General features: G+C 38.0%; 2 protein-coding genes and 1 long non-coding RNA gene across 7 annotated transcripts in view; 2 read left to right on the forward strand and 1 right to left on the reverse strand.

Moving 5' to 3' along the window:
- On the forward strand, positions 1-7,892 carry LOC106618984 (DNA-directed RNA polymerase II subunit RPB1). Its single transcript, XM_014236944.3, has 8 exons — positions 1-351; positions 416-1,222; positions 1,295-1,975; positions 3,048-3,467; positions 3,523-4,255; positions 4,315-4,893; positions 5,447-6,022; positions 6,082-7,892. The coding sequence occupies exons 1-8, from the start codon at positions 1-3 to the stop codon at positions 7,728-7,730; spliced, it is 5,796 nt and encodes a 1,931-aa protein (XP_014092419.1). The 3' UTR covers positions 7,731-7,892.
- Positions 7,594-12,382, reverse strand: LOC118683909 (uncharacterized). Of its 3 annotated transcripts, none has more exons than XR_011394781.1 (3): positions 12,091-12,181; positions 11,623-12,012; positions 7,594-7,726 (listed from the first exon to the last, which is right to left on the reverse strand). It is a non-coding gene; the product is annotated as an uncharacterized lncRNA (long non-coding RNA). The 3 variants fall into 3 exon arrangements; XR_011394782.1 differs by lacking the exons at positions 7,594-7,726; positions 12,091-12,181 and adding exons at positions 11,241-11,502; positions 12,295-12,382; XR_004979729.2 differs by lacking the exon at positions 7,594-7,726 and adding an exon at positions 11,241-11,502.
- The window catches only part of LOC106618966 (2,3-bisphosphoglycerate-dependent phosphoglycerate mutase), a 17,599-nt gene continuing 16,846 nt past the window's right edge, over positions 11,937-12,689 (forward strand). The window contains exon 1 of one of the 3 annotated variants that reach the window (XM_014236911.3): positions 11,937-12,026. In XM_014236911.3, the coding sequence (XP_014092386.2) occupies positions 11,968-12,026 (59 nt within the window). In that variant the 5' untranslated portion in view covers positions 11,937-11,967. Of the gene's footprint in view, positions 12,027-12,285; positions 12,475-12,689 lie in introns of those variants that run through there. The other 2 variants (XM_014236909.3, XM_014236912.3) reach the window with 2 other exon arrangements.

A 12,689-nucleotide genomic window follows, 5' to 3' on the forward strand; every position in this document is an offset into this window, starting at 1 on the left:
ATGAATGTTGGCTGTGTTGCGCGACAGGTGAAGGCCATACAATTCGGTGTACTCTCCCCGGATGAAGTCAAACGATTATCGGTAACAGAAGGTGGTATCACACGTGCAGTTATCGTGGAAGATGGTAAACCGGCTTTAGGTGGTTTAATGGATCCTCGCCAAGGAGTTTTGGATCGAGAGTCACGTTGCCTTACATGTGCTGGTAATATCGTCGACTGTCCCGGCCATTTTGGTCACATTGAATTAAGCTTACCAGTATTTCACATTGGGTTCCTTTTAAAAACAATTAAAATATTGCGTTGTGTGTGTTTTTCTTGTTCCAAACTATTGGTGTCACCAACAAATGCAAAGGTATGTATACAACGAAACATTCCAATCTCTTGGCGCACTTGAACAAAAGCATGCTATTCATTAGGTGAAGGAAATGCTTAATCGCACCAAAGCACGTCCACGCATGCGCTTAAGCCTCATGCGTGAATTGTGCAAATCTAAAACAATATGCGAAGGTGGCGAAAATATTGACATTTCTATCACACGCAACAACGAACGAAATATCTCGGATCATGGGGGCTGCGGGCATCATCAGCCGCGCATTACACGGCACAAATTGGAGTTGTTTGCCACTTGGCAACGTTTAACTGAATATCGCCAAGAACGACAAATAATATTGACAGCGGAGCGAGTATTAGAAATTTTTCGAAATATCTCCGACGAAGATTGCATTTATTTAGGTATGGATCCGAAACATTGCCGACCTGATTGGTTGCTCATCTCAGTACTACCAGTACCACCACTTTCTGTGCGACCATCCGTTCTGATGTATGGCAGCTCACGTTCGCACGACGACCTTACACACAAATTAGCAGATATTATTAAAGCGAACAATGAGCTAAAGAAGTGCATTGAAACAGGCGCCGCAGACCACTTAATAAGGGAGTGTTCCGCCCTGTTGCAATTTCATGTAGTCACAGTTATCGACAATGAAATGCCCGGCCTACCACGTGCTCTACAGAAGTCAGGCCGTCCTTTGAAGAGCATCAAAGCACGTCTAAAGGGTAAAGAAGGACGTATACGAGGCAACTTAATGGGGAAGCGTGTAGACTTTTCAGCACGTACCGTAATTACGCCGGATCCGAATTTAAATATCGATCAAGTGGGTGTGCCAAGGTCTGTTGCGCAAAATCTGACGTATCCCGAGGTAGTGACACCATTCAACATTGAGGTAAACACTAAATTAATAGATATATCTGCTTATTATACAATATATATGTAAATGTATATCATTTAAAACCAGCTTATGCAAACCCTTGTTCAACGCGGCAATACACAATTTCCCGGCGCTAAGTATATAATACGTAGCAATGGCGATCGCATTGACTTGCGTTTCCACCCAAAACCCAGTGATTTACATTTAGAGTTTGGCTACAAGGTCGAACGCCATTTACGCGATAACGATTTGGTGATATTTAATCGTCAGCCAACGCTGCACAAAATGTCGATGATGGGTCATCGTGTCAAAGTGCTGCCTTGGTCCACATTCCGGATGAACCTTTCTTGTACCTCGCCATACAATGCAGATTTCGATGGTGATGAAATGAATTTACATGTACCTCAGAGCATGGAGACACGCGCCGAAATTGAAAATCTCCATCTGACACCACGACAAATTGTCACACCGCAAACCAATAAGCCGGTTATGGGGATTGTCCAGGACTGCTTGACGGGCGTGTGCAAGATGACCAAACGCGATGTCTTCATAACACACGAGCAATTCATGAATTTGCTGATGCATATGCCGTGCTGGGATGGTGTGATGCCGAAGCCGTGTATTTTGAAACCCACACTTTTGTGGTCGGGCAAGCAGCTTTTTTCTTTAATTATACCGGGAAATTTAAATATGATACGCACTCATTCAACGCATCCTGATGAAGAAGATGATAGTCAATATCGTTGGATTTCGCCGGGTGATACCAAAGTACGTACAAATGTAATACAATTTTGGTCATTTGAAAGATAGAGCCATTTATGAACTTGTATATTTTTTATTGTTTTATTTTTTAACACACTAAGACTTTTCCACTTATTTACGGACGGAATCAGCAAACACCAAGATTTTAAATTTTCCCCTTTCTCCTAATTGTAAGAATATGTATGTTATCTCCCATTTTATCTCATAATATCTTATGGAACATATTATATCATTAATTTGTAAACTAAGACTTCATGTTAAGTTAGGGGTTGCTGGTAAATGTACGTTAGAGACACTCTTTATCAGAAACATTAATAGCCCTTCAAATGCTTATGTGATTAGAAGTATCTTGTAGTAAGGTCTCTTGCATATTTCTTCTTGCATGTATGTAGATAATTTCAAGGAAATATTCTTAATTTTTTTTGAAAATTAAAAAACCCAATATCAACTGTTTTCAATTATGGTTTTAAAATTTAATATATTTATACATAATTTAAAAATTTTACAACAGTAATTTTTTAAGTAAAAAATCCAAGAATTTTCGTGTTACATGCGATCTGCAACGGCGCTAAAAAAAGAACCTTCACTGCTTCAGTGATTCCGGCCTTCTCCGTGAATGAAACCGGAAAAATTCTCTACTAGAAGATGTTCTCTGTAAAGTGGCCGACGGTCGGAAAAAAAATCATAAATTGACAAAATGCCATTTAAGACTAAATAAGTTGAATTTTGCCCAAAGCTTAATCCCTCAAACAAATTTTAAAAATGATGTTTCGATAAAAACGTTCTTAAAGATAAATCGACGGAACTAATTGAACTTAGTTGCTACACTTTAGAAGGCTGTAACTCTAAAACTCTTTGAGATATCGATTTATTTTTAATTTAGTTTTAGTATGCTTTTCCTAAAGGTATAACCTATCGTAATAGGAAAAAATCGATTTTTATTTCCAATTTCACACTAGGTGTGCGGCTTAAGAGATTAGGCCAATATAGAATTTTCAAATAATTATAATAATGAATACAGAAGTTGGGAGAACGTAAAAAAAATATTTAAAACGATTTATTAATTAAATCATCACAGGTAATTGTCGAATATAGTGAATTAATTATGGGTATTCTTTGTAAACGCACACTGGGTGCCACCGCTGGATCCCTCCTGCACATTGCTTACATCGAGCTCGGTCATCAAATCGCTGGTGAATTCTATGCAAATATACAGAAGGTTGTCAACGCTTGGCTTTTACTCGAAGGTCACAGTATTGGAATTGGCGACACCATTGCCGATCCGGCCACCTACAAGGAGATACAAAACGCCATTGCCAAGGCGAAGAATGATGTAATGTTAGTCATACAGAAGGCACATCACATGCAATTGGAGCCAACACCAGGCAACACGCTGCGTCAAACATTCGAAAATCAAGTCAATCGCATTTTGAATGATGCGCGCGATAAGACGGGTGGCTCTGCAAAGAAATCGCTTACGGAATACAACAACTTGAAGGTAACGAAAGCAGGTATAATTGTGAAATAATTAATGAACGTTATGTATTTTCCAGGCCATGGTAATCGCTGGTTCCAAGGGTTCTAACATCAACATATCCCAAGTAATTGCCTGCGTTGGGCAGCAGAACGTCGAAGGTAAACGTATACCATACGGTTTTCGTAAACGTACAATGCCACACTTTATCAAGGACGATTATGGTCCAGAGGCGCGCGGCTTTGTCGAGAATTCATACCTAGCAGGCCTAACACCAAGTGAGTTCTACTTTCATGCAATGGGTGGACGTGAAGGACTTATCGATACAGCCGTAAAGACTGCAGAAACGGGTTACATACAGCGGCGTTTAATCAAAGCCATGGAATCGGTGATGGTTCAGTACGATGGCACAGTGCGCAATGCTGAGAGTCAAATTATACAGCTACGTTACGGCGAAGACGGCCTCTGTGGTGAGTCGGTTGAATTCCAAACGCTGCCCACCATACAGCTTTCGAACAAGGCATTCGAAAAGCAATTCAAATTCGACATCACTCAGACACGCAATTTGCGAAAATATTTCAACGAAGAGACCGTTCGTGATATCACCGAATCTACGGAGATCATTGCACAATTGGAGGTTGAGTGGGAGCAATTGTGTCGGGATCGTGAAGCTTTACGACAAATTTTCCCAACCGGTGATTCGAAGGTGGTGTTGCCATGCAATTTGCAGCGTATGATTTGGAATGTACAGAAAATATTCCATGTGGACAAGCGTTCTACCACTGCTCTCAATCCTTTAGACGTTGTAAAAGGTATAGTTCTGACTAAAAAAAACTGTTTCATAATAATTTATGAAATTTCGGTCCTCCAGGTGTACGTGAGTTGCTCAAACAATGCGTCATTGTGGCAGGAACCGATTACATTTCGCAGCAGGCCAATGACAATGCCACCTTCCTCTTTCAGTGCTTAGTACGCTCAACCCTTTGCTCCAAAGTGGTAGCCGAAAGCCATCATTTAACACCCGAATCATTCGAAATGTTGCTTGGCGAAATCGCTACTCGTTTTCAACTCTCACAAATCTGTCCTGGCGAAATGGTTGGCGCACTATCTGCCCAATCGTTAGGCGAACCAGCGACACAAATGACGCTAAATACTTTTCACTTCGCCGGTGTTTCGGCGAAAAATGTTACTTTGGGTGTGCCACGCTTGAAAGAGATCATCAACGTGTCTAAACGCCCACGCTCACCTTCGTTGACTGTCTTCTTAACCGGTAAACCCGCACGTGATGTAGAGAAGGCCAAAGATGTGCTGTGCCGCTTGGAACATACTACGCTTAAAAAAGTTACGGCTAATACCGCTATCTACTATGACCCAGATCCAATGCGAACTGTCGTGGGGGAAGATCAAGAATTTGTTAATATTTACTATGAAATTCCTGATTTTGATCCAAGTAAGTTATTTGAATAAGTATTTGTCTAGTCTAGTCTGACTCGATTTAGCCATGTCCGTCTATCCTGTATATACGCAAACTAGTTTCTCACAAACAAGCTTCCCCTTGACCCGGAACCACTGACATCGGACCGCTATAGCATATAGTTGCCATACAAACTGACCGATCAAACTCAAGTCCTTTTATAGAAATCTCTTTTATTTAAGCAGTTATCTTCACGAAATTTGCCATAGATTGTTATCCAAGCCATCGGAACAATCTCCGAACATATTGTTCAGATTGGACTACTATTTCTTATAGCTGCCTTTCAAACTGACCAATCAAAATCAGAATATATTTTATACCCTGAAATGCCTTAAAAATGTGTCTGTAAAAGGGTATTATAGCTTCGGTGCAGACGAAGTTAACTTACTTATTTAAACTCATTTTAAAATACATATACAATTAATTTTTAAGCTTAACATCATTTGGTCAGTGAAGTATGATTTCAATTGACTCGGAGCTCCTTACAAAATTATTTGTAAATGAAAAAATTTTTAAACTCTTCTTATAGACGAAATTTCACCATGGCTCCTACGCATAGAACTCGATCGAAAGCACATGACCGAGAAGAAACTCACCATGGAGCACATCGCCGAGCGCATCGCTGCCTCTTTCGGCGACGACTTGAAGTGCATTTTTAATGATGACAATGCACCACGTCTAATAATGCGCATACGCATTATGAACACTCCTAACTCGGAGAGCAAATTTCAAGCTGACGACTTGGCCGAGGAGGAGGCATCGCTTACTCGCTTAGATGACAACATGTTTTTGCGCTGCATCGAGAGCAACATGTTGTCCGACATGACACTGCAGGGTATAGAATCTATCTCCAAAGTGTATATGCACCTGCCACAGGTTACGAGTAAGAAGCGCATCTATATCACAGAAACGGGTGAATTCAAATCCGTGGCTGAATGGCTGCTAGAAACCGATGGAACAGCGTTAATGCGCGTGCTCAGCGAGCGGAACGTCGACCAAAGGCGCACCTTTAGCAATGATATATGCGAAATGTTTACAGTGTTGGGCATTGAGGCGGTGCGAAAATCGATTGAGAAAGAGATGAATAATGTCTTGCAGTTCTACGGTTGGTACCAATATAAATCCGAAAATGTGTATTTTGCTTAAAAATTAATGATCCGTTAGGTTTGTACGTTAACTATCGCCACTTGGCGCTACTCTGTGACATTATGACGGCCAAGGGTCATCTGATGGCAATCTCACGCCATGGCATCAACCGTCAACAAACCAGCCCATTGATGCGTTGCTCTTTCGAGGAGACGGTGGATGTGCTGTTGGATGCTGCAGCACACGGTGAACGGGACGCTATGCGTGGCGTTTCGGAAAACATTATAATGGGTCAAATGCCGCACATCGGCACCGGTTGCTTTGACATGATACTTGATGCATCTAAATGCAAACTCGCTATGGAAGTAGATTCTATAAACAACAAGAACGCCTTATTTTATGGTTCGTTGTTTACGCCGAATATTTTTCCAGGAAGTGGACGCAGTGGCATGATTGAGTACTCACCGGGTCTAGGCGATGGTCTAACACCACAATCTGCGCGTTCTGTTTGTTTCTCGCCTTTGTCGAATATGAGTTCGCCTACAATGACAGCAGATGAATTTTGTAGCTCACCCTATTCTTCGCCATCAACTACATCGCTCAAATCATACTATGGTGGCGCTTCATACTACTCGCCCATTTCGCCAATAAATGACCAAAAAGCATTTCGAAGTGCAAATATTTCCGGTAGCTGTAGCCATTTGTCATGCAGCAATGATTTACTAACCACTATTATGCAGTCTTCTAAGTACTCACCCAGTTCACCGGAATTTTCACCACATTATCAACGATATCTACAAGTTCATTCACCACAATCACCTTCAAACAGCAACATCACATTTTATTCACCAGATAGTTCAACAATGTCTTACAACAGCGTCACCGGTTCTTCGCGTTATTCACCGACCTCACCCGGATATTCACCGCAAACTAATAACTATTCGCCCACTTCACCATCCTATTCGCCCACCATAATGAGTTCAAACCGGTGCTGTAACAGTTTTTCACCGAGCTCACCGACTAGTAATAATGATTCGTTATATTCACCTTCCTCACCGCTGAACACACCAGATTCTCTAACCGATAAAATGTCTACAGCATCCGATAGTTGTTCTAAACGTACAAAACCCAAAAAATATAGATCTACTCCGTATTTCTATGCCGAAAGTAATGGCACCCCATCCAGTAGTGCAACATACTCACCCACAAGTCCCATCTACGCTCATTACTCACCGTCAAGCCCGAATTGTGTTATGCAAACACCCCATTATTCGCCTTCCACTCTTAGCTATAATCCTTTGAGCCCCAGCTATACACAAATCAGTCCTTCGTTTACTACTAATTCACCACAATACTCGCCACTAAGTCCAAAAATCAACTATTCCCCCACAATCGCATCACCGCAAATGCATTTTATTTTACCACCTTCGCCACAACAACAATACTCAGCATCTATGCAGAGTCCACGCTACCCTAGTAGCTCCTCGATCACTTACTCACCAACGTCACCAAAACATTCACCGAATTCCAACCGTTATTCACCAAGTAGTCCAGCCAGTCCCAATTATTCCACCGCTACTCATTCAAATGTGGTTTACTCCCCACATAGCCCTAGTTTTTACTCATCCTCGCTATCGAGTCCCGTTCATAGCTCCAGCGAATCTCCAATGTCACCTATAAATCCCAACAGTCCGGCTAGCCCACAGTATTCTCCGACCTCAAACTGAAATTGAAAGAAAAATATTAGATACACGCATTAATTGCATAGTATGATATAATTAATGTTTGTTCAAAAATTTGCTCTTACTTTTAACTTGTGTTGAATTAATTTCTAAATACCTAATAATTATTTGTAATGACGTGCATATGAAACCCGTAATTTATTAATTCCTCGCTAAAAAATATTTAATTAGCTCATTTATATTCCTATAGTATTATATATAATTAAAACTCTTAAAATTTTGAATTGATAAAATCTCTTGAATTTAATTCTTTTTTTATTATCATATGAGTTGTGTTTCTATGTACTTGTATATTTATTAAACAAATTTTTGGCATTAATCGAACAATTTGAATAAAAGGCCTTTTTCGGAAATGCAGTAAATTCTGGCAACACTGCACAGTTTGCACTGCTGATTTTATGCTGACTGATGTCGTTGTAAGTAACTGCTAAAAACTGCGGATATGAAAATTTGCATATTCAAACAAAAAATGTGCGGTATAGCAAAAATTAACGATTTCTATTAGAAAGGTACAAAGAGATGATGACTCGTGTAAAAAAAAAAAAAATTTATTAATTGTCGAACAGCTTTTAGTCAAACGGATTATTCCAAAGTGATAGCTTTAGTGCACTTCACGCAATCTCTTTCTACTACATCCTATAAAATTCAAAAAATCCACAAATATAATAAAACATAATAACATATTTAACATAAATAACTTACAATGGTTTTGGTGTAATTTTTCGGGGAACTACTTTTCAAATATTGCAAGGTTTGCGCGTTTTTGCGCCCAAAATCAGGCAAAAACAGAAAAAAGTGTTTTAACTTCGACAAATTTCTTCCAAGTTTGCCAATTGGAAAAAGCATTGAATTTCTTATATTAAATATGTATATATTTCTCCCAGAAATATAAGTTTCACGTTTGTCCCAACGAAAGTTTGCCTTATGTATACGTTTCAGTGATCTGATAGCGAACCTATATCGTTCATAATCACTCACGCTAACCCGAAGACTAGGGTGGAGAAAATAGTCTAGGGGACGTAAAGATAATATTGTACAACATTTTTTTTGAGATTTTCGAGAGTCCCATTTCATATACACTTAAGTGGTAACATCGCCTCTTTTAACGTACATTTTTACCTTACTATATCAATATGTATATATTATATACATATGTATGTATATCAAAATTACGTGTTACGTTTTCGGAGTAAAGTCCTAAACTAAGAAATGTAGCGAAAAGGTTCAACTTCATTGTTCGACGAAATCGTGAATGGATTACAATCAAATTTGGAATTATACTCAGGCAGGTTCGGGGCTCCGAGTGAAGGTGGAAATTAAAATGAATTCAAAAATGAGAAATTTGTTCGTTTTCGTTCTCGTTGAATGAATGAAAGCTTCAAAATATCCGAAAAATAAAACTAATCAAAAAAAGTATATAAAAATAAGTGCGTTATACATTTGCAACGATTTTTTATAGAAAGTGAACTGAATGCAGAAGAAGCAAGTGGTAGGAAGTTTTTATGTTATCGTTCAAATCCACTAGGTGTGCCTGATTATAAGTAAGTATAAGGGCGAGTAAAAAGCTATTTGGCAATGTATGGTTTTAGTAGGTACTGTATAAGTGCGATCAGGTTACGTTATATACTAAAACATAGAAAAGTATTGCTTGACTTTATTGGAGCACTCGTTAAAGATGGACATCAGCAAAGACATCAGTTTTTATTTCGGTAAAGGCGCAAAACCCCAAATGGGATTATTCATTTTAATTTCGATTTAATGCAAAAATATATTTTTACTAGTCGTATTCTGTAGCACGTGAAAAAAAGATTCAGTATTGATGTTGAAAATCACCGTTAAAAGCTTGTATCAAGCTACAGAGTGAACAAATGTGCTTTTTGAATGTTGCTAAACGCCGTGGCTACCCACTTAGAAAAAGAGAGCATCCCGGCAGTTGGCGGCCACGGTAAGATTTTTAGTCCATGTGGAAAAATCTTGATTTCGCCCCATTAGATCCATTTTAAGCACAAAGATAAACTGTTAGTTGGCCGATATATGTGATATAAAGTCGACTGGAAGGAATTTTTGACACGAGGGTATACTATTATTAAAAAAACATTATGTATCTCACAGATTGACCGAAATTTTCGGCAAAAAGTCAGCCTTAGGGTCTGGGATCCACATTTCCGGTATCTGGGGCTTGAATATTTATGATCCTATTTTGACAATTTTTAGACCTGAGATGGAATACCTTATCTTGACTTGTATACTGGAAAGTGTAAAAATCAGATGAAATTTAACTTTGTGTTATATGGGAAATAAGCGTAAGGGTTACTGACCGATTTCGTCCATTTTCCCACTGTAACATGGGAATGTCAAAATAATCTTATATACCAAATTTGGTTGAAATTGATGGAGTAGGTTCGGAGACATGTGGTTTCACCTAAATATGGGCGGTGCCACTCCCATAATCCAATTCGGACACCTGCTCCTATAAAGCCCTTTTGTATCATCTCGAATGTAAAATTTAATGTCTTTGAGGCATTTCGTTATTGATTTATCGCAGTTTTAGTAGTTATTAACAGAACAGTTAAATGGGGAGTGGGCGTGATTATCATCCGATTTCATTATTTTCATGCTGTGGCAAGAATTGTCGAAATGATGTGTCCTGTGCAAATTTGGGTGATATAGCTTTGAATACTTTAAGAGATATATACATTAAACCTATTAGGGGGCGGGACTATAAAAAAATGTTCAAACCACAGATGCCTCTCATCATTGCGATTCGTTGTACCAAATTATGGTTTTCTATCCCAATTTGCGGTTTAGTTATGGCAATTTATAGGTTTTCGATTAATGATAGATTAATTTGTGGGCAGTGGTCCGATTATGCCCACCTATGAACTTGTCCGTAACATGTGCAAGAGTATAAAAATGTTGCGAAATAATTCAACATTCATTGTTCGATGAAACTGAATGGTTTACAATCAAATTCGTATCTTAATAACTTAAGTTATTGGTCATAAGTAAATTCAATTACATTAATAATTTAATTTTTCTTCCCGTCAGCGAAAATTATTATAAAATCATCCTTAAATAAGATATATCTGACATAAACTTAACAGAAAAGGCCAAATTTCCTACATTGAGTTTATGTGGAAATCGTCAACCAGAGGAATAGATTATGAGGTCTAAACCAAGGTCTAAACCAATTCGTTTCATTTTCAGCGCTAATTTTTAAGAAAGCTTGTCCACTGAAAGTTATTAAAATATCACCCAACCTAAACGGTTTAAAGACAGGTGGAAAGTCGGTTAGATGATGACTGATATCTTACATATTTGTGGTATAAAGTCAGCCGGAAGGGTAAATGGGCAAAAAGCGGATCTTATATTCCTTCGATATATGTCGATGTGTATGTGAATGTCGATTAAAGGGATATTTGTCCTTGCGGCAAAAGTGTGTAATCCAACGACTGTTTTCTTGCATTTCCAAATAAAGACAAAACTTTCTACCAATTAACGGTTAGAAAAAAATCCCATATATTATTGAAAGTTTGTAAGAGAGTAACTACAGAATTGTAATTATCGCTTATACAATTTTAACATAATCGACATATTTTAGAACAATCAGGTCGAGAGCCTCACCTGACATGAGTACAAAATATATTTTATAATTTGAAAGTTAAAAGTTAAACTTTTCTCCCTCGTCCGTCTCAATCTCTCTGCGGAATTATCAGACACCGACTGTTTATTAAATAGAGGTTGTAAATTACACTTCCTTTAAGAAATTACGAAAAGTCAATAATTACATACACTCTTGAGTGCAATATGATTTAATAATATGATATTAAAATGATAAAATGGTTTTGAATTTACACGTGGAAGCCTTTGGACTTACCTCAATCCTACAGCATTTGCCACATTTCAATGTTTCTCAAGTCAGACGTTCGTTGCAAAACCAAACATAGAGTTGAGAAAGAGCGAACAGCACACGAACTTCAGGTGGAGAGTGAACAGCTGTTAGCTTCTCAGAATGTTTACTTAGCAATTAGGAAATTGCGCTCTGAGTTGACCATCCAACAATCATATATTGATTTTTCGCAAAGTAAATAGTCATCGTCACAAGCACAAAGGCAGAATTACAAGTGCACTAGTCGCCAATCGAAGCTCATTTCCATTGCTTCAAGAAACAAAACCAAAGACTTGTGCCAAATGCTCGTAATACTATTTCAGCAAGTAAAACATGGGCAATTTTCTTAACCAAAGCCACAATAAACAAGTACCTTTGCTGCCAAACATGAAGTAAAATATCAAAACATTTATAAAAACAAAAATATCTCAAAAATTGTCATAAATATATACATACTTATGTGTATATGTGAATAATACGAAATATAAGTATATTCGCGAAAAACTATGTGAATGTGTACAGAGATTAAATCTTTTGAGCTCAAAATCTAAAAATAAAAGTGCTTAAAATATATGAGAAGAAACTGACTTTGTGATACAAGTGCTTAATTTGATTGTTGACATTCTCATACATGCATACATAATATAAACAAATAATTACCAAGAATCGGTGTTACGGAAATTGATTATTGTCAAGAGAACCTCTATGCGATTTCTCAAGTCAATTGCATGGAAAATGTAAATGCCACAACACAGAATCCACTACCATGAGTTTAGTGATAGTTTACGCAAACGAAATTAACACACAATTCAAAACATAATTAGGAAACCAAATACTTAAGTAAGATAAAACAAATCTTGGTCTTTGAATTTGTTGTTACTGCATTCTACACCCAGTCGTATTTAAGCTCACGTAGATATGACAGTAACATTACAGTTGTTCAATCTATATTTAAATCATACCAGACTTGCCCACATGACTTTTTCCATGGATAAATCACTTAACGGTATTCTCATCTTATAATGAAATAACGTTTTTTAAAGTTGGAGTAAAAT

The sequence above is a fragment of the Bactrocera oleae genome, chromosome 2, assembly GCF_042242935.1.
Source record: "Bactrocera oleae isolate idBacOlea1 chromosome 2, idBacOlea1, whole genome shotgun sequence".
Taxonomy (NCBI): domain Eukaryota; kingdom Metazoa; phylum Arthropoda; class Insecta; order Diptera; family Tephritidae; genus Bactrocera; species Bactrocera oleae.